The 24,457-nt window shown below is 57.9% G+C and overlaps 3 protein-coding genes across 7 annotated transcripts; 1 reads left to right on the forward strand and 2 right to left on the reverse strand.

The window, feature by feature from the left end:
* The first annotated feature begins 255 nt into the window (after nucleotides 1-255).
* PCBP4 (poly(rC) binding protein 4) lies at nucleotides 256-10,429 on the forward strand. Of its 3 annotated transcripts, none has more exons than XM_057555568.1 (13): nucleotides 256-424; nucleotides 6,490-6,634; nucleotides 6,829-6,852; nucleotides 6,975-7,007; nucleotides 7,236-7,352; nucleotides 7,581-7,712; nucleotides 7,868-7,996; nucleotides 8,248-8,322; nucleotides 8,482-8,526; nucleotides 8,602-8,665; nucleotides 8,787-8,842; nucleotides 8,932-9,101; nucleotides 9,536-10,429. In XM_057555568.1, the coding sequence occupies exons 2-13, from the start codon at nucleotides 6,554-6,556 to the stop codon at nucleotides 9,822-9,824; spliced, it is 1,215 nt and encodes a 404-aa protein (XP_057411551.1). In that variant the 5' UTR covers nucleotides 256-424; nucleotides 6,490-6,553; the 3' UTR covers nucleotides 9,825-10,429. The 3 variants fall into 3 exon arrangements, with proteins under 3 accessions (XP_057411551.1, XP_057411553.1, XP_057411552.1); XM_057555570.1 differs by having other exon boundaries at nucleotides 10,240-10,429; XM_057555569.1 differs by having other exon boundaries at nucleotides 8,790-8,842.
* Nucleotides 10,427-14,723, reverse strand: GPR62 (G protein-coupled receptor 62). Of its 3 annotated transcripts, XM_057555572.1 has the most exons (3): nucleotides 14,378-14,723; nucleotides 14,092-14,231; nucleotides 10,427-12,278 (listed from the first exon to the last, which is right to left on the reverse strand). In XM_057555572.1, exon 3 carries the CDS (start codon nucleotides 12,251-12,253, stop codon nucleotides 11,162-11,164), a length of 1,092 nt encoding a protein of 363 aa, XP_057411555.1. In that variant the 5' UTR covers nucleotides 12,254-12,278; nucleotides 14,092-14,231; nucleotides 14,378-14,723; the 3' UTR covers nucleotides 10,427-11,161. The 3 variants fall into 3 exon arrangements, with proteins under 3 accessions (XP_057411555.1, XP_057411554.1, XP_057411556.1); XM_057555571.1 differs by having other exon boundaries at nucleotides 14,092-14,723; XM_057555573.1 differs by lacking the exons at nucleotides 14,092-14,231; nucleotides 14,378-14,723 and adding an exon at nucleotides 12,376-12,536.
* Nucleotides 14,724-18,110: 3,387 nt separating this feature from the next.
* PARP3 (poly(ADP-ribose) polymerase family member 3) lies at nucleotides 18,111-24,326 on the reverse strand. Its single transcript, XM_057555679.1, has 11 exons — nucleotides 23,959-24,326; nucleotides 23,130-23,319; nucleotides 22,628-22,753; nucleotides 22,200-22,343; nucleotides 21,894-22,026; nucleotides 21,580-21,806; nucleotides 21,192-21,341; nucleotides 20,896-20,982; nucleotides 20,474-20,651; nucleotides 19,135-19,290; nucleotides 18,111-18,693 (listed from the first exon to the last, which is right to left on the reverse strand). The coding sequence occupies exons 2-11, from the start codon at nucleotides 23,169-23,171 to the stop codon at nucleotides 18,524-18,526; spliced, it is 1,413 nt and encodes a 470-aa protein (XP_057411662.1). The 5' UTR covers nucleotides 23,172-23,319; nucleotides 23,959-24,326; the 3' UTR covers nucleotides 18,111-18,523.
* Nucleotides 24,327-24,457: the final 131 nt, after the last annotated feature.

The raw sequence follows: 24,457 nt of genomic DNA on the forward strand, positions 1-24,457 counted from the left end.
AGGACCGTGGCTGGGACCGCGCTTCAGGCCGGACCAACCCCCTCGATCCCCACTCCCGGGGGCTGGAGGAGCCGCCGGGGTAGGGTCGCCCCAGCCCTCCCGGAAGCGGCCGCCGTTCGGGGCGCACCGCGGCGCGCGGGGCGGGGCGGGCGGCTGCGGCACTGGGGCGGCTGGGGCGGGCCCGCCGCGCTGTAATCGGATCCGGGGAGGGGGCGGGGAGGGGCCGGGCCGGGCGGGCCGGGGGTGGGGGGGGGGGGCGCGGAGCCGGGCTCCGGGCCGGCCGGGCTCCGCGCCTGTCAAACCCCTCATTGTTCGCAGCTGATGTCACTCGCAGTTGTGAGCGGCCGCCTCTCCCGGGGACAATGTGGGACTGAGCGGCCCAGCCGCCGCGCCGCCGCCGCCGCCGCAGGACAGCCCCAGCGAGGTAGGGCGCGGGCCGGGCGGGGCACCGCGGGCCGCGAAGTTTGGGGGTTCGGCTGGGGGCGGGGAGCCCGCGCCTGAGTCCACAGGCTGGGGTCGCGGGTTTGGGAGACTGGGAGACTGCGAGGAACACGTTCCCTGTCCCACACGGGCCCAGGCCTGCACAGGTGGGGGGCGCTGGTCTGCTAGAGGAGCCCCCAGTACCAGGGAGGGGTTTCCTAGACCTGAGACCCCAGATTTGAGGCCCTCATCCCACCTGCTGTTTCTGTCCTTTGGACCTGCTCTTCTCTCGACCTCCTGCCCTGGGTTCTGGTTCTGCTCCATCTCTGTCCCCATCTGCCATTCCCCTGCAGTTCCTGGCTCAGCACACACCCCTTCCCATTCTCTGCAGTCCTTGGGGGCGCCAGACACAGACCTCCAGGCCAGGGGTGTATGGAGATGACGTTGGGGGCTCGGAGTGGTCCCTCGTGCTCTGTGGCTCTTTAGCCCCTCAGCTCTGACCTAGCTTCTTAGCTGGAGTCCTGGGAGGTGCGGGGGCTCTGGCTAGTCACTTCAGCCTGGCCCTGGAGCCTGCTTGGCCAGGAGAGGGAGGTGCCCGCCTCCTCAGTCCCCTATCCCAGGCCTGCCATCTTGGGACCTGTGGCACCCAGTGCCCCGCCCGACTCCAGCACCCTGGGGAGTGGTCTTCAAGGGGATGCACCCAGGGCCAGGTGCATTCCCTCCTTCCAGAATGTGGGCTCTTAGTTCCCACCAAGTGCAGGATGATCACCTTCATGCTGGACCAATAGAGCATGTGTCCCCAGGGGCTCCTCTTCTCCTACAAAGAGTTTTTAGACCCCCAGTGACTCCCCAGGACCTTAAACCTCAACTGCAGCCTTCACTCTTTCCTGGGGTTACCCTCACTGCTTCAGAGCCAGCACCTGGGACCCTATCCTTTTCCCATCTGAAGGTCCCCTAGCCCCTCCGGGCCCTGGAACCCCCTCAACCTCCAAGGCGCCCCCATCCCAGCCCCCACCCCCCAGCCTTCATCAGCATGCAGGCTCAGGCTGCCCAAACACAAGGGGATTGTTCTTCTTGCATGCTCAGGGTGGGGGGCTGGGAGCAGGCGGCCCACACACCCTGGCAGGCCCAGGCCACAGGGAGGCTGGCTTTGCCCCGCCCTCTGTCCCCAGACAGGCTCTGCCCACCCTCCCTACTCCCATCACTGCCCCCCTCCAGCCTCCATCCCCATTGCCTAGTGGCGCTGACCTCTTGAGGAAAGAGCTCTGAGCTGCACAGGTGGACCCTGGGGTTCTGCCAGCTCTGCCAGTTGCCTCTCATTCTCATGTAGCCTTACAGACAAGCCCCTTCCTCTCTGGGCCTCAGGTTCCCCTCTGATGAGGCCCTTCCAGCTATGACAGTCTGAGCCCGATTTTGTGAAACCTATGCCACACCACAGTTCTTCCTTCAGCCCCCCCTTCGCCATGGGGAAACCCACTCAGGGCCTCCAGAAGTCTCAAAGCAAAGTGCAAATCCCCCGCCCCAGTGATAACGCCTGGGGAGCCCCTAGACCAGAGACACAGCAGGAGCAGGAGCTGGGGGTGCTAAGGAATGGGAACTGGGAACCCTGTCCAGGCGGATCCTGACTCTCCCATGGGGCTGGTCCCCTGAGCCCTGGGTCTTCTCACCCCACTGTCACTGCTTCTCTGGGATTCTTAGCCCCATCGCTGGTCTCTAATGCCTCTGGGCCCTGTGAGCCCTTTCTTCTCCCTGCACGCTGAGACTGGTACCGGCTCCTGCCCTCCTGGAGGAGCTTCTGCCCTCCTGGAACTCTGTGTAGTGGAAAGGCAGGCTCAGAAATGCCCAAATGGGGCTTCTTTGAGTTGCAGGCATCTTGGAGGGGCAGAGAGGCCTGAGTGATAACATCTGACTTGGAAGGTTGGGGAGGGCTTCACAGAGGAGGCAGCATCTGAGAAGGATTTGGACTGAGTGGGGAGGATGGGCATTTCAAGCTAGGATCAGCCTGGGCAAAGGCCCAGAGGCCTGGTGGTGCTAGGCGTGTTTTGCAGTCTGGTGTGTGTGGGGGATGGGGTAGAGATGAGACAAGAGAAGTTGGCAGAGACCAGATCACGAAGGGCCTTGAGTGCCCATCTATGGAGATCAGGCTTTATTCATTGGGCACTGGGGAGCCAAGGATGGCTGTTGAGCAGTAGAGTGACCCAGTCTCCAGCATGGAGAATGGAAGCTAGAGACCTTTCTCAATTTGGGTGAGACAGTGAGGGGATGGGTACCAGTGCGTGGGGCTGTACCATGTACCCTTTCTCCTGGACTCCAGTCTGGGCCTGGGCCTGCCTTGGTTTCCCTTGGCTGTGAGGACTCTTGAGGGGTTGCCTAATGATGCTCTAAGGAGGCTGTAGCATTTCTGGCACCAGCCAGCTTGTCAGAGCTTCCCTTCTCTGCCTAGTACTGAGTCTACAGGACAGTTCTAGGTCAAGGAACCAGAGGCTGGAGCTCAAGGACCCCAGGCTGCTCCCCTCCAGGCCCCTCCTCCCCCAACTCTCCCATAAAGTAGGTATGAATGGCCATCCTGGGAGGCTGTAAGGCTGAGAGGCTGGGCATATGGATCCAAGGGCAATGCTGGGGCAATTCTTCTGGAGGCCTAGCTAATCAGAAAGGGTGAGCATGCCCAGAGAAAAGGATGGGCAGAGGAGTCAGGTTCCCTCAGTGCTGAACCCCTCCGGTCCCAGGGTCCACTCCCCCACCCCCCATCCCCGCCATGCCCTGCTTTGCCTGATGCCCTGAGCTATTCTCCAGCATCACTGGGTGTGGCCAGCATGGCTGCTTTTGGAGTAGGAATAGAAGGAGGCTGTTAGGTTGGGGACTGTTGGGGGATGTAAGGTGGGGGATGAACTTGGAGACTGGACCCTTCTCTCTCTTCCCAGCCCAGGTGGGTCTACAAGCCCTAGTTGGTCCAGACACTCTAGCTATTAGAGCCAAGGGAATCCCCCAAGGGGCGGGCCAGTCCACTTGAGTTGCTTGGCCCCAGGAGCCTTCCCCTCCCCCGGATTGTTCTTGCTCCAGAACAAAGCCAGGGTGGACACTTGATCCCTGCGTGTGGGGGGGAGCTGGCTAAGCCCCCGGCCCTTTGATTGGGCAGCTGTCATGAGAGAGAGACAGCTGGGGGGGAGGGGCAGGAAGGGGCAGCCGCCATCGCTTACACAGCTGTCACCCCCCCCCCCAGCCCTCTCCAGCCTGAGTGGCAGGAAGCCAGAGACAGAAGGAGTGGGCACTGGATCTGGGGAGGGGGTCTGGGGAGAAAAAGGGAACGCCCGAGGTCAGAGGCCTGGTCTGAGCTTGGTATGTTCTGCCAGGGAGCCCTGCTGACCAGAGGGGGCTGGGCACCCCCAGAGGTGAGCTGGAGGTCAGTGTGGCATGACGCGTGGCTGCTATGTGGGTGGCCCAGCAGGGACCTAGGGCCCACCAAGCTGGAGCAGCAAGCAACTCCCTAGAGCCCCTGTAAGGGTAGAAGGGGAGCCAATATGCCTAGTAGGGCTGCTTGTTCTTAGGGCTCCTAGGAGAATAATTAGAGAGACCTGTATCAAGACCCCTTGTTCTCCCCTAAAGAGAGGAAAGACCTTGAGGGTCTATCAAAACAGGAAGGACACAGAGAGACCAGCCACTCCCCTCCCCCACCCCCTTCCTGCAAACACACACACATAGCACAGGTAGGTAAACTGAGGTCTAGGTCAGGTGCAGGCCTGGCCAAGGTCACCCATTGAATTTGGGGCAGTGGGGCTCTGCTGTAAACCCAGGTATCTTTTTCAGGGGAGGAGCCCTAGTTCTGGCCACATCCCAACCCTTCTGCCCTATTTTCCCAGGAGCCTTTGCCCACAAAAGTTGATGTGCAAATGGTATGGGGACAATGTCGGGTCTCCCATTGGTTACCACCCCAAAGAGGTCCCTGAGCCCCAGAAAGTTCCAGAGCTTAAGATGTGGCTCTGGACAAGTACAGTCCTTTCTAAACACAACCCATGTCTACTAACCAGGCAGGGGTCTGAGAGACTACTAAAGCCTGCTCCCCACCTTTGAAGAGCTGCCCCCGTAGCCCCCGGAAGAGGACAGACAGACCCAGACAGGACAGCCAGACAGAGGAAGCAGACAGGCCCTCACACGAGCAGACAGGGCCCTGCTAGTCCCACCAGGCCCCACCTCTCTGTGACCTTGGGCAGGTTACAGACCCTCTCTAGGCACCAGGCTCCCCTTCTGTTTGGTGAATTCATCCGTTCAGATAACCAGTGTGTTCTGAGTAACTTCTCCGGCCTGGCTCTGGGAACACAAGGAGAGAGTGGCAGCCTTGGCTCCTGCTCTAAGGGGCTCCCGGGCTGGCCAGGGCAACAGAAACTAAGCACGTCATCACTAGTGCTTTGCTGGGGGAACTGCCGGCAGCTGGGGGAATGTTAGCAAGGGCAGCCAGCATGAGGCTGGCCAGGATGCTCACAGAGCACAGGCCCTGCATCCACTGTTGACCTCTGACATCTGGAGAGCGGATGGACAGAACTCAAGCGGAGGAAGGAGCAGGTGCTGGGGAGGCAACAGTTACTGGGTGTTTGGGGAGTCAGGGTTGTCACCCCCATGGTACAGATGAAGAAATAAAGATCTCAGGCCATACAGTGGCTTCCAGAGACAGCCAGCCTGGGAGCCCCACCCCGCCTCCTCCATGCCCACGCTCAGGCTAGCAAGGGGGGTTCTGAAGAGGGCATTGAACAGAGCTCCATACCCTTGACCCTCGAGTCAGGATAGGGCAGGGGGCTGAAGAGGAAGGTGCCCAGGGGTCTTTGGGGTGCTCGAGCCCAGCACACTCATCCCCCCCCCCACCCCTCCCAGGCAGTAGGAATTCATAGGGTTAGAGCTTGCTCTTGGCTCAGACTTGGCACCAGTTGGTCCCCTCCCTGTTTTCCTGCTCGGGTTCTGGTTCCCCAGTGAGCTCCCCATCAAGGCTGAGCCTTGGCGGGTGGGAGACAGCCGCTGGAGGAGAGGGATTTCCAAGCAGGATTAAGGTTCAGGATTAAGTTGGGGCATGAAAAGGGGTCGGGTGGGGAGGGCTGGCGGCTGGGCTAATCCCAGCAGCTAATCTCCAGCTCCTCCTTCCATCAGTTAACGGCCTTGACATTCCCCAGCCCCCCAATCCCTTTCTTACCCATCACCCAGTTCCAAGGGGGAAGCAGTCCCTCCATTTTACGGGTAAGAACACTGAGACTCAATAGTCCAAGTGATTTGTTTCTGGTACAGTAGAAAGTGCTCCAGGCTAGGAACACAGCCAGCCTGGACACTTGTAACCTCCTCAGCACATAGGAGAGGGCTCAGAAAACCACTGTGCACACGGCTGGTCTCCAGATACCACCCCCACCCCCACCCCCAGTGCTGAATGAACCTCGCTCACAGCTGTCCGCAGGAGCCTCTGCTTTAGTGACCTCTAGTGGACAGGTGCAGCCCACCCTCCTGGAGCCTCACTACCTTCACTTCTGCCCGCCTTTCAAGACCTCCCATGGCCCCCGTGGCTGCTCCAGCTCCCTCTCCAGCTGCTCCTCCAGGCTCTAGCCAGCAGGGGCTCTGGTCCCTGGACGCAAATGCCTCTTGTTTGAAGTAACGTTTCGATTTTAACCCAACCTTCAAGGGCCAATCCACAAGGGTCCCCTCTTCCAAGAGGTCAGGTAGGAGGCTCCCTCTGTGGACTCCCATAGTTAATTCTTCTGACGTACGAGGGGAAGGGAAGGATACTTGTGGAAACTGGGTGCCTATCACATATGCACCTATCTCATTTTAATTCTCATAACTCTGGGTACTGGACTGGGTATCTCCTTCTTACAGATGGGGAAGCTGAGGCTCAGAAGGGTTAAATATGTCAGCCAGGCTTACACAGCTAGTGAGCTGCACACAGCAACTGGTCAATGTGACACTTGAAACTTGTGGTCCACGCTATCTCTCTGCTCTGGAAGTTTGTCTAGCTTGGCTCTGGGGTTCCCATGTAAGGGCAAGGGACCTGAAAGAAAGCTGAGCTCTTCTCTAACCCATCTCCCACTGCCCCTGCAGAACCAGCCAGGCCACAGTGTGGACGCACTCCCAGGTGGCCTCAGCCCCAGCCCCGCCTGACAGGATGAGTGGCTCAGATGCGGGGCTGGAGGAGGAGCCAGAGCTCAGCATCACCCTCACGCTGCGGATGCTGATGCATGGGAAAGTAAGTGCGTGTGGGGGAGTGCTTCACTGTGGCTCAGGAGGGGGCAAAGTGCAAGGCGAGGCAAGACCTGGTCCTCTGGGAGGGAGTTTGATCTTGGGTATCCTGTCTCCTGCAGAGCCCCTACCCCAAGTAGGGGAAAGCACTGGGCCTGGGGTATTGATACCCTGCTGACTCCACTCTTGTCTTGTTTGCAGGAAGTGGGCAGCATAATTGGGAAGGTAGGTACCTCGTTCTATTCTGTATGTCCCCTTCAACCTGAGACCTCAGTCCAGGAAAGGAAGCAACGGCTGCTTGGCCTAAGAGCCATTCTCTATTTTGCCTCCTATTTTGTCTCCTGCAGAAAGGAGAGACTGTAAAGCGAATCCGGGAACAGGTGAGGACGGAGTTTGGGAGAGGAGCCCAGGGCACCTGGTTTGGAGGGGAGGGGAGATGCCTGCCTCACCTTGTCCCTGAATCCACCATCTGGGATGACCAGTGAGTGCCCCTAGAAGGTGGCCGTTTCCAGCCTTGGCTGGGGCCTGGTGAGTGGAGGGGCAGGCAAGTTCTTGGCCAGGAAGCAGAGAAGGAGCCCTGTTGCCTGGCGCTTGTCCTGCACCCACAGAGCAGCGCCCGGATCACCATCTCTGAGGGCTCCTGCCCTGAGCGCATCACCACCATCACCGGATCTACAGCAGCCGTCTTCCATGCAGTCTCCATGATTGCCTTCAAGCTGGACGAGGTCTGTGGCTGTCTGAGGGGCTGGGGGCCACGGGTGGTTCCCCGGGAGGAACAGGACTCTGACTCCACAGAGTGGCTACGGGTGGGACGGAAGGCCAAGCTGAGGGCAGGGTTCTCTCATTGGAGTGGGACGCGGGCAGGCTTCCCTCCTTCATCCCCCAGCAGGAAGGTGCTCCAGGGGAGGGGGAGCAGCAGGGGCATGCACGGCCAACCCAGTCTTCCTGCCCAGGACCTCTGCGCTGCTCCTGCAAATGGAGGGAATGTCTCCAGACCTCCAGTGACCCTGCGCCTTGTCATCCCTGCAAGCCAGTGTGGCTCGCTGATTGGGAAGGCTGGCACCAAGATCAAGGAGATCCGAGAGGTGAGGGGAAGGGGATACCACCCCAAGAGAGTCTTACCCTTCAGTTTCGAGGGGAGACCTGGGCTTACAGCTTCCTGTCCTGTGGGGAGCTCCGAGCCTGGGCATGCTCTGGGTTATGGGAGTAGCTGGAAGTGGCCCCCGTTCTCTGCTTGCAGACTACAGGTGCCCAGGTGCAGGTGGCAGGGGACCTGCTCCCCAACTCCACAGAGCGTGCTGTCACCGTCTCTGGGGTGCCTGATGCCATCATCTTGTGTGTGCGCCAGATCTGTGCTGTCATCCTGGAGGTGCTGCCCTGGGGCAGGGAGAGAGGGCAAGGGATGGGCCCTGGGCCTGCCTTGTCAGGCCCCCAAACCCTAGGCATGTGACACCAGGCGGGGATAGAGCAGGGCTGCAGGGATGGATGTGAGAAGCTCCAGGATGTCGGGCTGCATTTACCTGGGGGTTATAGGGAGGGCCTCGAGAACACAGGGCCCTTGGGGAGGTCACGGGGGGCCTGAGAAGGTCCTGATAGAGCCTCCCCATTTGTGCCTTCCAGTCCCCACCCAAAGGAGCCACTATCCCATATCATCCAAGCCTCTCCTTAGGTACTGTCCTTCTCTCCACCAACCAGGTGAGGGGGAACAGCAGGAGGGGTGGGATCTGTTACTGGAGAAGGGGAAGGGGATGGAAGAAGGAATGGGGGGTCCAGGGAGAGGTGGGGAGGGGTGACTCTGGCCAAACTGCCCTGATCTATCACAGTAACCCCCTTTTACCCACTTTGTCCCCACAGGGCTTCTCTGTCCAGGGTCAGTATGGGGCTGTGACCTCAGCTGAGGTGAGTGACCGCAGCCCAAGGCACCCCTTCCCGAACTGAGCCGCCTCTGACTCCTGACCTCTCTTCTTGGCACAGGTCACCAAGCTCCAGCAGCTCTCGGGCCATGCAGTCCCCTTCGCCTCACCCAGCATGGTGCCAGGTGAGCAGTCCCTGCAGAAGGAAGCAGGGGCGGATCCCAAGGGGCCAGGCAGCCCCTCTCGAAAGGACATGGGGAGGCAGCAAAGGTCCAGACTCATGCCCAATCCCTCTTCTCCCCCCAGCAGGACTGGATCCTGGCACACAGACCAGCTCACAGGAGTTCTTGGTTCCCAACGACGTGAGGACGGGATGGGGTGGTTTGAGGGTGGGTAGGGGGACCCGGGGGGTCTGGGCCTCACCTAGGGTTGAATTCCACCCTCTCTCCAGCTGATTGGCTGCGTGATTGGGCGCCAGGGCAGCAAGATCAGTGAGATCCGGCAGATGTCAGGGGCACATATCAAGATCGGGAACCAAGCAGAGGGCGCTGGTGAGCGGCACGTGACCATCACTGGTTCACCAGTGTCCATCGCCCTGGCCCAGTACCTCATCACTGCCTGGTGAGTGTGGGGTGGGGTATCACAGGTCATGGGGCTTTTGTGCCTGAGAAAGGCACAGGTCGGGTGGGGAGAGCTGACCTCCCTTCTCCTGGACCTGTCCTCTGCCTCCCCTAACCCTGCCACACTTGTTCAGTGTTGCCCCATCTTCCCCCTACATCTGTCCCCCATGTCCTGTTTCTCCAACCCTGTCTCTTTTCCCTGGGTCTTCGGCCTCCCCATTTCTCCCCTTACCCAATGCTATATCTGCTTGTCCTTTCTTCCCGTCCGCACTCTTCCAACCTTTCCCGTCTTCTCCTCAAACACACCCACCCCAGGTCATTGTTCTCAAGTCCTCTATATTTTTCATCTAATCTCACCCCTTACATTTGCCCTCATTGCCTCCTTTCTCACCCCCCACCTTCCCCTTCATCTTCCCCCTCTATCCCTCTTTCCAGTCTAGAAACGGCCAAGTCTACCTCTGGGGGGACACCCGGCTCGGCCCCCACAGACCTGCCTGCCCCCTTCTCGCCACCCCTGACAGCCCTGCCCACCGCTCCCCCAGGCCTGCTGGGCACGCCCTATGCCATCTCCCTCTCCAACTTCATCGGCCTCAAGCCTGTACCCTTCTTGGCTCTACCACCTGCCTCCCCAGGGCCACCGCCGGGCTTGGCGGCCTACACTGCCAAGATGGCAGCGGCCAATGGGAGCAAGAAAGCTGAGCGGCAGAAATTCTCCCCCTACTGAGGCCTGCCAAGGCACAGGCACGGGGGCAGGCAGGACTGCCGGCAGGGGGCTGCCTCCATTATCTGCCCAAGGAGACTCCACCCCGGGGAGGGGGGGGGTCCCAAACACCGCTAATGCCCAGACGCATGGATGCACCCCCCACCCTGCCCCGGTCTGTGGGAGTTCCTGCTCTCGGAGTGGGGGCGGTTTTTGGCCCAGGGTTTGGGGAGCTGCAGCAGCCCCAGGGTAGGGGTCTTGATCCCCTCTAGCTCTGTGCTTGGATGCAGGGAGCATCCTAAGTGCCCCCACTTTGGGGGGGGGTCACTCATGCACTCCCCATCCCTCAGGGCTTCCCTGCCTCCTGTCCCCCTGTGGGGATCAGGGAGGAGGCCTGGGGGTGGCTGGGGGCCATGCTTCTCTCCCCACCTCCCTGCAGATTCCTGCTGCTTCCACTGATACCCTTTTGACTGGAATGGACTGGCTGGGCTTGGCAGAGGGCAACCCGAAGTGGGGTCACTGCCAGGCAGCTGGGGGAGTGGCATGGGGGCAGGGGCCGAGTTCTCAGCAGCAGACACTCTGTACAGTTTTTTCAATTCCTGTTTTTGAATAAATATTCTGAGAGACCAGGAAGCTGTGAAACACTGTGGGTATTGGCAAAACCTCCAGAAAACGGGTGTAGCTGAGACCCCAGAGGACCCCCATCTGTGACTCCATCAGCCCCAGCTGGGCCTCGGCCCCTTCCACATGCCAGTTCTGGGGCTTTAGGGCTCTTTGGGCGGTCATGTTGTCCAGCCTCCTGCCTCTGGCACCAAAGCGATCCAGTTGTTTTCTGGGCATTTTTAGAAGCTGATGGAGGCGTTCCAGTAGTTTTGTCCAGCCTCTCCTTGGTGCAGATGTGCGGGAGGTCTTTCTGAATGTCCCTTCACTGGTTCCTCCTGCTGTGGCTGTAACCCAGACCCTGCCCTACTTGGCCCATTCCCTTTGGCTGTGAGCCATTAGGGCCCTCTTCTCTGTGATCCTGCCCACCTCTGCTTCTTCCTTGGCCTGGGGATCATCCATGAGTGTCCAGATCACCCAAGCTGGAGGAGCCCTTAGAGATGGTCCAGGGTACAGATGGGAAAACTGATGCCTAGGGAAGGGTAGGTCTGTGTACAAGGCCATGCAGAGTTGGGCCCAGAACTCAGGATTCCTAGCTCCCAGAAGCCTCTGGGCCTCACTAGGCTGCAGGCCCCCTTTCTCCCATTCCAGAGCCAGAAGTGCAGGCAGGCTACCTGCCATAAGCTGTGCTGGAGGATGGATGGGCCCTTTGTGATACCACCCTGCTTTCTCCAGTCCCGGCTCACCTTGGGAGACATCTCTCACGTGGCCTCTGGCATGCTCAGGCTCTCCCTTCCTGCCAAATCCCGGGCTTGTTCTGGTGCCTCAGAAGGGCCTAGCACAGGGCCCTCTGGAGGTCTATGGAGGTGCTGCAGGAGGGCCCGCGGGTGCCAGGCCCGCGAAGTGCAGGCCCGGGGGGGCCGGGGTAGGGCTCGTCGGGCGAGGCGGCCCAGCGTCCGGCGTACAGGGCGCTGCAGCAGGCCGTACAGGAAGGGGTGAGCCGCGAAGGCCGAGTAGGCTACCCAGGTGACGGCCGCCTCTGCCGCGGCGGCCTGGGCAGCGGGCGCTAGGCACGCACAGCCGTAAGGCAGCCAGCAGGCTGCGAACTGGCCCACGGCCAGCGCCGGGGCCAGGGCTGCTTTGCCCCAGGGCGGGCGAGGACGAAGGGGCGGCAAGATGGAGAGGCGGCTGTCCAGAGAGTCGGAGCGCGGCCGGGACCCGCGCGCGGGCCGCGGGGGCCGCAGGGCAGCGCGGCGCGCCACGAGGAAGATGCCGCCGTAGGCTCCGAGCAGCAGGAGGGCGGGCAGCGCGAAGGCCAGCAGCGCCCAGAGCGGCCGGAAGGGCTCGAGGCCCCCGGCCAGGACCGAGCAGCGAGCCGGGGCAGGGGGCGGTGCGGGCGGCGGCCCGAGCAAGGAGAGCGCGCCCAGCAGCCCCGCCGCCGCCCACACGGCGGTGAGCACGAGGGTGGGCGGAGGCCGCGCGCCAGGCCGCAGCGGGTGCACTATGAGGCGGTAGCGCGCCAGGCCGAGCGCCGCCACGCCGAGCGTACAGGCGGGCAGCAGCGCCGCCGAGAGGAAGCGCGCCGCGCGGCAGGGCGCGGGGCCCAGGCGCACGCGGCCCAGCCCCGGCGGCGGAGCGGCCAGCAGGCCCAGCGGCATGATGGAGCCGGCAGCCAGCAGGTCCACTACGCACAGGTGCACGAGGTAGAGCGCGTCGCGTAGTCCCGGCGTGCGCAGCACCACAACCAGCAGTGCGCCGTTGCCCAGCAGTGCTGCCGCCTCCACGACAGCCGCCAGGATCAACCCCATCGAGGCTGCGACTTCTGGTGCGTTCAGCCCTGTGGCATTGGCCATTCGAGCGCTCAGGCTTCACCCTGTGCTGGGATGCAGAGAGCGAAATGGAGCTTCCCCCTCCCGCCCCTCGCCACCCCCGGCCCCATTCCCATCACCCGTCTGTTGGTCCTCTAGCCTCTCACCTCACAGGCTGCCCAGGCGCTGGCTCAGACACCCAGGCTGCCATTCTCTTGGGGGCTTGGCCGGCCCCATGGAAGTGTGCAAGGCTGGGGCTGTGGCTCTCTCCTCCACCCCAGCAACTCAGCCCCTGCTGGAGATGGTACTGGCTGTCACTTTGATGCTGCCCTTTGGAGACACACAGAGCTGGCAAGGGAGGGGCAGGGCCTGGCACCGGCCCCCTGGGTCCTAGCAGCTGCCAGCTGGAGGCTGAAGGCTGTGCTGTGGAAGTGCTGTGGGTGCTTCGGGAGGGGGGCCCAGAGCAGACACAGGCTGGAGTGAGACTCAGGACATTAGAGTGTGGGCTTTGGAGTCAGCCACATCCTATTCTGCCTTTTCCAAGGGTGGGAAGTGCCACGCCCCACATCTGCTGTCTTCTGCCATCCCCATCAGTGGGGTTAATTGGATCATTCAGCCTTTGTACTGAGGGGAAACTGAGGTACCAGTGAGATGAGAGCTGGAGCTGGGAGACCCCTAGGTACCCTCTGGTCCTCAGGAGGGCTAGTTCTCTAGGTAAAGTGAGGGGAAAAGCACAGGACTTGGCACATAGTAGGTTGCTCAGCTGGTATTAGCTTGGCACAGAATAGGTGCTTCAAGACACTGTGGAATTAATGAGAGGAACCCTTAGGGAGCAACTGCTGTTTGTTTTGTTTTGTTTTTGCTGTTAGCAAACAAGTCCCCTTCTGCTAAGCACACTCTGAGTTTTCTTTAGGAAGCCACCTCTCCCCAACTCAGCACATGTGGTTTGGGTGAGCAAGACCCTCACCTTTCATATTACATTCCTGACTAGGCACGAAACCCAGTCCTGGTCAGTCAGTGTGTTGCACCCCCCACCACCAAGGTATTGTCTCAGGGAAAGCCATGTGACTCCAATGGGGCATATGCCCCTCAGGTGGTGTCACCCAGTCTCATGGCAAAACCCCATGTATACCCTGATGGCTTGCCTTTGTGTCTGAAGCTCCTTCCTCTCCCCTGAACCCCAGTCTTGGGTTTCCAGCTGTCTCTTCAACATCACCACCAGTACAGGGACTACTGGGCATCTCAAAAGTCCTATGCCCCAAAACAGGACTTGACTCATGACCCCCTACCCCAATCTGCTCCACAGAGTCTTCCCCCTCTTAGTAAATGCCATCTCAGAAGTTTCCATTGACACCTCCCTTTCCTCCACACACCACATCCAATCCATCAATGTGTCTGAATCCAGCCATTTCTCACCACCACTACCATGCTCCCAGCCACTATCACCCCTCACCTGGACCATTTCAGACCCGTCCTGGCCTCCACTTCTGCACCTTGTGCTGGTCATTTGTCTGTTTGCCCTTAGATCCATTCCCATCTTCCACAGCACTGCTCTGCCTTCTAAGGAACTGATTTCCCAGGCTCCTTTGTCATTTGTTTTTTGGGTAAATTCAGCCAATGGAAGTTACCAGCAGAAGGCTGGAGGGTGGCAGGAGGGAAGAAGCCAGGGTATTTTCCCTTTCATGCTCAGCCTGGATCTACCTCTGGATCTGCCTCTGTGGAGGACATCCTCTCTCTCCATAGCCCTGGCTCCCTTCAGGCAGTCCCCTCTGGGGTTCTGGTGCCTGCTGGGTGACCCTGGCCTCTGGGCATTGGAATACCATCATTCTTCCAGCCTGAGTGGTAGCAACTTCCTGCTGTTGCTAATCCCAGGGTTGACTTACCAGCCCCTTTGGTAGTTCAATTCCTTCCCTGTATCAAATTCCTCTTGTCTGGAATACATAGAGTGATTTCTCTTTTGTTGATTGGATCTTGACTGACACCACAGATCCACTCTCTACACAGCTGGCTGAAGTGGATCCCTCTAAAGACAAATGAGATCAGGTCATGATCCTGCACTCATCCTTCCAAGAACTTCCCATCATCAAAATAGAATCTCACCTCCTCTTTGCTGAGATGGCCTTCTCCCCACCTCTCTGACCTCACCCGCCTCCTCCTTGCCTCCCATACCTCCAGCCGTACAGTCTTCATGCTTGTCCTCCCACATGTCAAACTGGTTTCCACCTCAGGATCTTTGCATGTGCTGTTTCCTGTCAGAACACCCTTGCCTCAGATCTCTCCATGGCTTGCTCCCTCACCTAATTCAGGTCTCTGCCTTCAGTGACCATCTTTTCTAAAATTGTTCCACTTTCCCATCACTACTCCTTTAACCCTGCTTTATTTTTCTTCCTGGTACTTTTCCTACCTGATATTGTATTTCGTATCTATGCACCTACTTGTTTAGAGCCTGTTTTATTAGAATGCAAGCCCCTTGAGAGCAGGGACCTTGTCTGTGTCTTGCTTGTGCCTGTGCCCCTAGAACCCCTCACAGGCACGCAGTCCGCATCAGCACAGATCTGGGTGGCAGACAACAGGGCATGAACCTCTGGATTTGAGTCACCTGTTGCTGGAATTCGAAGGGCCCCGGTCCAATTCTCTATTATTCAGATGAGAAAACTGGTGCTCAGAGAGGGAAGGAATGTGTTCTGGATTACACAGCCAAGTTATACCTGGAAACCAGGTCGCCTGCTTCCTAAGCTCTGTCCACACAGGCACCACTTCCTGTACTTGACCACAACTTGAATGTGGGCATTTGCCTCCAGGAGGTGAAGCTGGATTCTTGAGGTCTTGGTTCAGAAAAAGGAGAGAGCATTGGCTTTCTCACTGCCCAGTTAGGCCTGCAGGCCTGGGGCAGCGCCCAAGCCACCAGGGTCTGGGGAGGGCTCAGCAAGGCCAGGTGGGAAAGCAAATGAGAACAGGGGACTGGGGAAGGCAATAGGGAGGGATGGGGACTATGGTGGGTTGGAGAGTGCATGCTCCCTGCAAAATCATTCAACTAAATTAGCAATTAAAACACTTCGGGAGGGACTTCCCTGGTGGCACAGTGGTTAGGAATCTGCCTGCCAATGCAGGGGACACGGGTTCGAGTCCTGGTCTGGGAAGATCCCACATGCCGTGAAGCAGCTAAGCTCATGCGCCCACAACTACTGAGCCTGCGCTCTAGAGCCCATGAGCCACAACTAACTACTGACCCCACGTGCCACAACTACTGAAGCCTGTGCGCCTAGAGCCCATGCTCCTCAACAAGAGAAGCCACCACAGTGAGGGGCACACACGCTGCAACGAAGAGTAGCCCCCACTCGCTGCAACTAGAGAAAGCCCGCACGCAGCAACGAAGACCCAATGCAGCCAAAAATAAATAAATTAAAAACAAAACAAGGGCTTCTCTGGTGGTGCAGTGGTTGAGAATCCGCCTGCCAATGCAGGGGATATGGGTTTGAGCCCTGGTCCAGGAAGATCCCACATGCCGCGGAGCAACTAAGCCTGTGTGCCACAACTACGGAGTCCGCACACCACAACTACTGAGCCTGTGTGCCACAACTACCGAAGCCCGCGTGCCTAGAGCCCGTGCTCCACAACAAGAGAATCCACCGCAATGAGAAGCCCGTGCACCACAACAAAAAGTAGCCCCTGCTCGCTGCAACTAGAGAAAGCCTGCACGCAGCAACGAAGACCCAATGCAGCCAAAAATAAATAAATAAATAAATTTATTTAAAAAAACAAAACACCTTGGGACTTCCCTGGCGGTCCAGTGGTTAAGACTACATGCTTCCACTGCAGGGGGTGCGGGTTCGATCCCTGGCTGGGGAAGATCCTGCATGCCGTGCGGCCAAAAAATAAAAAATACACACGAAACACTTTATAGTTTGTCTGTTTTTGTTTTTTCGTTTTTTTCCAAAGAAATGCAGGAAGGATAAACCAGAAACTACAGCAGGTGGGTGGGCATGGAGTGAAAGGGCTAGGAGGACACTCTTCTGAGCATAGATTTGGATAGATTGGACTTTTGAGAACCATGTTAATGCTCTACGTGTTGAAAAAAATAAATCAACAAAGATGAGAAAAACCCTAGAAGTGAATATAAATAGAAGCAAATGAAACTACCTGCATTTCAAATGAATAATATAACCACACTGAAGGGAAATAAATAACTAATCCAAGTAACATTTGAACCTGTGTTCAAATTGTTGCTTTGACCATTGACCCTCAGTCTAAAGACAGAAAGATAATCTTGAATGATTCAGTAAATCTTGAGCTCTACTTAGAAAGTTTGTTTTTCACAATGGTATTGGGTGTAGCAATTCTGAAACTGCTTTTTGTGTGGGATTGAGCAAATAAGTAAATATATTGATGTTGATGAGAACCAAAGTTCTGACAGTTGGGGAAGGGAGTAAAATTATGGATATGGGGAAGAATGGAAAGACCATATGGTGTTGGATTGGAATTGGAGAAACAGACACAGATAGATGTGTTTATTTACATATACATATTTCCTAGCCCTCTTTGCTACTGGGACTGAAAAGCAATGACACCCAGTACCAAAGAGCATACCTACTGCCCAGATCTTGGATTCTAAATACCATTTCCTGCTCTAGGGAACCAGGGCTCCTTGGAGAAATGGCTGATTCTAGGTTTGTGCAAGATGAGCCTGGAATATCGTGTGATACCAGAACATAAGGAAGTGCTCATAAAATGATGTAGACACAGTCAGCTTGAAGGACCTTCTGCTGGCCAAAGCTGGGACAATTTGAGGATCAAAATAATAACAGTAATGGATTATAACCCATTGCATAAAATAGGAACCCACAAATCCATACTGATAATAAACAAAGGGGGCTATTATTAATAAATACAGAAGAAATGATGGAATTAAATTAGATAACTATCATTTGCAACCATCAGCAAAAATCGATTCAAGTCATCGATTTCAGGTAAAAATCATCATTGGATTTTAAAGCTAGTGGGTGAAAGTTGATGAGGAATGGGACATTCACACCTCAAAATATTTCCCCACAGATTACTGATTAATTACAAATGGGGGAAATGGTAACTTCCCAGTGGAGAAACCTGGTGGACACGACCTTGAGCAACCAAATTTACATCACCAAGAATGGGACATGTCCCTCCTGATATAGTGCACCGAGGACACAGCATTCATGTAATGTTCCTGCCCAAACTACAATGCCTGAATCTAATCACTACAAAACATCAGACAAACCCGAACTGAGAGACAGTCTATAAAACAACTGACCTGTACTCTTCAGTAGTGTCAAGAGTGTCAAAGTTATGAAGGAAAAAAAAAAAAGGCTGAAGAATGGTTTCAGATGAAAGGAGACCAAAGAGACATGACAACTAAATGTGGTGTGTGACACTGCACTGGACCCTGACCTGCTGTCTAGCATCTGCACCCCTTGTTTGTGGACAGGGTAACCTGGGGTGATAACTAGCATTCCTTTCATGACAGCAGAGCTGCACCCCTTGCAGATATTCTCAATTCATTTATGATATTCACATAGAAGACACACATGGGTGTTTGGTGCCAAGACACAAGGAACGCTTGATTTGCCTGGCCATGTCTCGGCTAAAGGACAGAATCACCAGGTGGATCCCCACATGACCAACAGTTCTGAGTTGATGGGGAGGGTCCCTTTTGGAGGCTCAATGATCAGAGGAGGCCGGTCGTTGCAGTGACCAATGTAGACTGACCAGGGTGGGTGGGAGTGTGTGTACAACCCACGTCCACCCGTGTGAGTGGTCACTCCCTGGAGTGGGGCTGGAACTGCTATGTGGTGTGGTGGGTCACTGTGGAGAGCAAGGAGGCGCAGGCCTGGTGCAGCTTTGGCACAGACAAGCAGAGGTCAGGGGGTGAGCCAATACAATGTTTAATACACTTGCCTGTGCATGTCTGAAGTTCGGCCCACCTCGGTGATCACGCCTCTCTCGGATGGACAGTCTGGGCCAGGGTGGACGGCCCGGGTGGATGTGGAACCCGCCCACTCTCAGCCTGTGCTTCTCTAACTACACAGGCTTGAATAGGCTGCTGTATCCGTGTCCCAGTAATAACGCCAGTCCATCACATCCATCACCTTAGGAGGCGAGACTGAGGCCACAGCCATGCCAGGACCACCAAGGATTAGAGGGAGAGGGGATCACTGTCTGGACACAGGAGGGAGATTTGAGAACAAGAAGGGGTGATATGGGGGCACCAGGGATGGGAGGAAGATTGAGGATGATGGTCTAGCTCCTGGCGGTGGACGGGAGGCGGGTCGGGCAGACAACTCAGAGGCGAACCTCCAGCAGGTAGCGTAGGCGGCACTGACTCTCCTGGTAGATGAGATACTCGCTCTGGAAGAAGCTGGAGCTGCTGAACTCTGGGCAGGGCATGGGCTGGCCCTGGGGCACCACCACTCGTTGGCCATCCAGCTCCAGCTTGGTGTCCTGGGTTGGAACTGCAGGGCACAGCAAGGGCCATGGATGACCCAAGGGTCACTGGTCCTTGGCTTTACCGGTAAGTCCTACCCCCTGTGCTCTCCACTTCTACCACAGGGAGTGCCCACTCATTCCCACCTTGCCAAGCTCCAAACCACTGCATAGGCTGGGCCTTCTGCCTGGAATCTCCTCCCCCATTTCTCTGCCTGGGAAAAGCCTGCTCATCTTTCAATGCTCAGTCAATGACACCTCTTCTTTGAAGCTCTCCTGGATGCCCAGGAAAGATTTGTTGAATCAGTGAATGTTTGTTGAATGATAGAGTGAATGACTGCAGTGAAGAATCCTGCGTCTTTTTTTCCTTCCTCACACGCCCCTTCCTTGCTCACCTCCTCCCTGAAAGCATCCTGCTCCATCTCAGCCTCACCTCTATCCTTAGGCCTGTCCAGCTTCATGGGACTCACCAGGCTCTGTGTGGCCACGGGCAATGACACTGTCGAAGCCAGGGGATGGCTGCTTCAAGCTGGGCTCATAGACGGTGATGTGGTACTCTCTGCCCAGTGCCACCTCACCCAGGAACATGTAGCCAATGTCATGGGCCCCGCAGGACATGCCAGTAACTGGGGGACACAGGGAGGCTCAGGGTAGGCAGACCGGCTCTCTGCCTGACTCCCTGGGCTCCTCTCTGCTGCACTGTTATCTCCTTTGGCTTTGCTGCCCCGGCCCAGAAAAGTACCCATCCTTCCTCCAACCATGTCTCCAGGCCCCTTGTCCTGGCTGTGCTCCCTCCCCCCTCTCTCCTCCACTCCTCAACTCCCAGAGGCCAGGCGTCTGCCACCCTCACCAAGGTCAGTAATGGCCTTCCAGTGACCATATCTGGGGTGGGGGCTTTTCAGGCCTGCTCTGCTGATTTTGCCACGGCATCCTTCACCCTCTACCCTGGGACCCCCTTGCAATGCTCTCCTGAGGCCACCCTCCACTCCCTCTTAGGCTCCTCCGCCCTCCCAGTGGACGCCTTGGCCTTAAGCAACCTTCAGCTCCATCTGCTCTTGGATGAATCCTCCGACCTTGCTCTCTTGAGTGGGGGCGGGTAGTGTTCTCCAATAATGAGGTCCACCTGGGCTGAGGAGCCAGTAGGGGCAGGTCACCTCAGTGAGGACACCTCTGGACAGAAACTTGGGGGTCACTGGAGACACCCTCAACCCTTTCCCACAGTGCTGCTCATCCCACCTCCCACATACTCCTCTCATGGATTCTCTCCTCCTCCGCCTCCATTGCCCTGGGCTGGGGGCCCATCACATTTGGCCTGGATGGGAACACAGCCTCCCTGCAGCCTCTGGCCTTTGCCACCCTCCCAACGGCTGCAGCCACGTTCAACTGTACTGCCCACTGCTCTCTGAATAAGGCTCCCTTGATCCTCCTGGGCCCCCAAGCCCCACACCCACACTAGGCATTTGCTCTAAGCTTTGTCATCAGGCCGTGCCTGGAGGTGCTGACCTGCCGCAGCCTCCCAGGCTTCGTGCCACTCCCTGGCTGCTTTACCTTGAAGGCTCCTCTTTCACCCCCTCCCAGGTCAGGTTGGCACACTCATCCCATCTGCATCACCTTCTCCAGGAAGCTGTCGCTGACCAGCGGATGCCTCCTTTGAGTCCCCCAACCCCCAGGATGCCCCACTGAGCTCTCTAGTCAGTAACTATCCGAGGGGTCCTCTCCTGGATCCACCGCAGGTGGGACAAGTAATGGGCCCCATGCTCCTTAGTGTCCCCATACCCAATCAGGGCTTGGCCCCGAGGGACACCTCACCATAGCCAGCTGACTTGCTGTTCTCCGAGGCAAAGTAGATGCCTTTGCCAACACGGCCACCAGAATGTGGCATGATGCGGAGCCCACTGGTGAGGATGGCGGCCACCACAGCCATGTTGGTGCCGTGCCACAGTAGCTTCCGATTACCCAGCTTGTCGTGGGGCTGGAACTGATCTCCCTGGGGGGGAGATGGGAACCGGGAGAGTCATGCCACCCAAGCTCAGGTGTTTCTGTCTGCCATCAGAGAGTATGACCAAGGCCAAGGGTTCCCTAGTCACTCACATACTCGTGCACACATGCACAAGACCTAGGCCTGGTGGAAACGGGTCAGAGTTTCTCAGCCAACTCACTAAAGAGAAGATAAGCCAAGGTCATCTCCCTAAGGGACAAGGTAGTGATCGTGGGGAGGGAATCTTCCTCACCTCCCCTTCTCGGTTCACTGTCCAACTATGTTGAAGAGCAGGGCAACTGTACTTGCTGCCAGTCTTTTCCAAGTAGGTATGTATCACCTGCGGGGAGACAAGAAGCTGGGTGCCAAGATCAAGCAATGTATGGACTAACCTCCACTTGTCCCCCGCAGTCCCAGAGCTCTCCTCAGGCCCTGGAGACACAGCGAGAGAAGGCCCTAGGAGAGGGATTCTTCTGGGCACCTGGAGGGCAGACAGGCAAAGGGCCAGTGCCCACTGCTAGCTCGGCTCCTCTGTGGGGACCGGCCCACCTTGTACTCAGGCACCTTTGGGTCCAGCAGCTGGAGCTGGCACTTGAGGAGCTGGTAATCTCGGTCCAGTGGGTGTGGCACCTCCTCCACTTTCTTTGTCTCCTCGGGGGCTGCCTGCAGGGTCTGGGCCAGCTCGATGTCTGCCAGCACCTAAGGGGATGGGCACTGGCAGCTTGTGTGTCCCCTTGACCCTGGGCCTCCCCTCCCCTTCCCACATAAATAGGACCATGGCCACCCCACCTTATTCAGCCCCACCCCATCTATCTGTCTGGCCTTCCCCTCCCCTGTCCTTCGGCCTGCCCATTGCAGTCCATCTATCTGTCCCCCATCTCCCTTGCCCCATCTATCTGTTTGGTAACCCCACTGCCTGCAACCTGCCAACCCTCACCAGCAGCATGTCCTTCTTGGCCTGCAGAAGCTCCGGGGAGTTGATGGGTGGGGGCTGGCTACGGCCGAAGTTGTGGGGAATGATGGTGTAGAAGTGGGAGGACAGCTCCTCCAGGCTGAGGCCACGATCTGCGGGGGCTTTCAGGGCCGCCTCCACTGCCTCCAAGGCCTCCAAACCCCAGGAAATCTGCTGCTTGCTCAACTTCCCCAGTGGCATCTTCTTCACATCTGGGGGGATGGGGAGAGTGGGGAGTCAGGCCCACAGCCCTGCCACCCCCAGATCCCTGCTACCCGTCCTGGCTCCTCCCCCCTCACCCAAGTTCATGATAGCCATGGCATTCTTGAACACGTCCTTGCTGAAGATGTTGGTGATGAGCTTCTGTGTGGCTGCGTCCAGGGAGCAGGGCTGCACTTGCTGAACCACGGTCCTCACTGGGCCTCTGTCTACCTAGGGGTAGAGGGAACATGTGGGCAGGAGCAGCTGGGCAGGGCACCTGCACCTGGAGCAGGGCCTGGCCAGACAGAGGCCAGAGAGGAAGGCCTGTGCCTGAGGGTGTACAGCTGGGCAGTGGCCGTCCCTTCCCTCGGCCCAGGCCCACCCTCCCTCCCTGGCCACTTCACCTTCACCATGGCTTCCTGGGCCTCATCCTCTCTCTGTACTTCAATAAGTGTATACTTGCTGGGGTGGGCCACAAAGTGGTCCCGCTCTGCCCAGCTGTTCTTGGTCTTGTCCCGAAATTTCTTTTCAAAGTCCTTCTGTGCATCCTCCAATGACATGAAATGGCTGAGTTTTGACTGGCCCACCTCTCCTGGCAAGCAACAGCTTTCAGAGGTGTGCCTACCACAGTGCCCGCCGTAAATGTTTGCTGGCCTCTACTGTGCAGGCCCTGTGCCGAGCGCCCCTGGATGTCAGAGGTGGGGCAGGGCACGGTCAGAGGCTGTGGCCTTTTGGCCTGAGTAAGCTGTGGGGACCCCGGGGAGCAGGGGGCTTGCGTTGAGCAGGGAGAGGTGGGGAGGATGCGGGCACAGGGTGGGTGGGTGGTACTCACCACGTGCCCCCAGCGGTTCCAGCAGATAAAGCAGTCACCTTCTTCCAGCAGCTGGATGATGTAGAACTTGTTGTTGTTGCTCCCAGTGTTGGTCTGGTTCAGGGTACAGTCATAGTCTTCATGCACCTGTGGTCAGAGGGGGTGTGCGGAGGGCAGGCTGGCTCCGGCCGCCCCTGGGTGGGATGGGGTACCTGGCTGCACGCTGACAGGAATCACACTGCACTGGGGTGTCAGAGGAGGCCCTGTCTGGGAACACTGACTTAAGTGTTGTGGGGGGAAAACTGAGAAGTTCAGGGGCCTGTCCTGGGGTCTGAAGAGCAGACATGACCCACCTGGATCTGATGGGATATAGCCCTGCCTGACCTTTGGGGTCTTGCAAGAACACAGTTTACTTGGGAGCCTTGAGCTATTTGGCCAGAGCCAAGTGGGAGGGGAGGAGGTCTGAGTGTATTTGTACCCAAGAGGGAGCAGGCACTGGGACTGGCCGGGGACTACAGCTTACCTGGGTCCCAGGGTTGCAGCTGAGTGGGCACAGGGGGTCCATTTAGGCTATGCGCTTCTCTGTGGGTGTGGCCCTGAGAGCCTCGGCAGTGGAGCGGAAACTGTCCTCCTCTTCTGCCCCCTGACGCCCCTTCTTCTTCTCAGGACCCTCACGCTGCACCTGGGGCTTGCGCTTTGGAGCCATGGCTGTTCTGGGGCACAGAGGGGGCCCTCAGGCATCCATGGCCTTTGCGTCCCACCTGGCTGGAACAGTACCAACTTGCCCCACCCTGAGATTGCCCTTTGGTGACCTCCTTCTGCCTCCATTTCCCCACTCCCGGTCCCTGACCAAAACCGGGTCTCTGTACCCCAGATACACCCCTTTCTCCAGTCACCAGGGCCAGACCAGGCCAGGCCCCTGTCCAGTCTGCCCAGTCTGGTCAAGGAAGATGGGCTCTCACCCTCTATGGCTCTTTTGCGTGTTCTGAGGTTGAAGGGAAAGTGAAAGGAGCATCTCCCCCCTCCCATTTCTGGGCTCCTCTCCCCAGAGCACTCTCTGCTCCTCCCCCATCTCAGCTAACTTGGACCTGGCATGGTTGCTGGACTGAGTCACCCCAGCTATGGAGGAGAGTGGGCAGTGGCTCCCGGGGGGCAGCACTCCTAAGACCAGATCTGTCCCTCCAAAGCTTGGGACCCAATAGCGCAGAAACCCTTCCCAGCAGGTTCAAGAGTTCTGGGGTGCCAGCCTCCGTCCCAGACCAGTGGCATTGAACTGCCAGAGGGCAAGGGTCAGTCACACCCGCCCTGCCATGCCCTGTGGAGGGCTGTGGGCAAGGCCATAGGGCACTCACCTAAGAGAAGCAGGGACCTGGGAGCGGTGGTGGCCACCAGGTCAGTAACTCCCAAGCAGTCCTAGTTCTAACAACCTCCCGTAAGCCTTAGGGGAGCGGGGAAGAAGTGGGTGTGGGTAGGATTCCAGCTATTTGGCCACCAGTCTGGTGAGTCAGAGGCTGGGCAGGCCGAGGCGGGCAGGCAGCCTGTCCCATGGATGGGTGGACACTTGATCCGGACACAGCCAAGGCCCAGGGGACTGACGCGCCCTTAGAATTGCTCATCTGGCCTGAGGCATGCAATACGTGTCCACCGGTTGTCCAGTGACCTTGGCCCCACGTGCGGGCATTGCCCTCCTCTCCCGGGGGCTGCCGGATCCCTCTGCCCCGGTTATTTAGAGTCAGACTCTCTCACCCTGGCCCCTGCCCCTGACGGGGAGGAGTCACGTTCCAGGAAAAGGAATCCCGTGTCTCTGGCGCACCCCAGCGTCCAAGGAGAGCAAACACAGAGAAGGTGTCG

This window comes from Balaenoptera acutorostrata, chromosome 10, assembly GCF_949987535.1.
Source record: "Balaenoptera acutorostrata chromosome 10, mBalAcu1.1, whole genome shotgun sequence".
Taxonomy (NCBI): domain Eukaryota; kingdom Metazoa; phylum Chordata; class Mammalia; order Artiodactyla; family Balaenopteridae; genus Balaenoptera; species Balaenoptera acutorostrata.

Bases quoted from the DNA above. Each gene is read 5' to 3' on its own strand.
- GPR62 (XM_057555572.1), bottom strand. From the start codon at position 12,253: ATGGCCAATGCCACAGGGCTGAACGCACCAGAAGTCGCAGCCTCGATG.
- PCBP4 (XM_057555568.1), top strand. From the start codon at position 6,554: ATGAGTGGCTCAGATGCGGGGCTGGAGGAGGAGCCAGAGCTCAGCATC. The intron at 8,323-8,481 runs GTGAGGGGGAAC...TTGTCCCCACAG, and splicing joins TCCTTCTCTCCACCAACCAG to GGCTTCTCTGTCCAGGGTCA. The intron at 9,102-9,535 runs GTGAGTGTGGGG...CCCTCTTTCCAG, and splicing joins CAGTACCTCATCACTGCCTG to TCTAGAAACGGCCAAGTCTA.
- PARP3 (XM_057555679.1), bottom strand. From the start codon at position 23,171: ATGGACCCCCTGTGCCCACTCAGCTGCAACCCTGGGACCCAG. The intron at 21,342-21,579 runs GTGAGGGTTGGC...CCATCCCCTTAG, and splicing joins CCAAGAAGGACATGCTGCTG to GTGCTGGCAGACATCGAGCT. The intron at 18,694-19,134 runs GTGAGTCCCATG...TGTGCCCTGCAG, and splicing joins CCGTGGCCACACAGAGCCTG to TTCCAACCCAGGACACCAAG.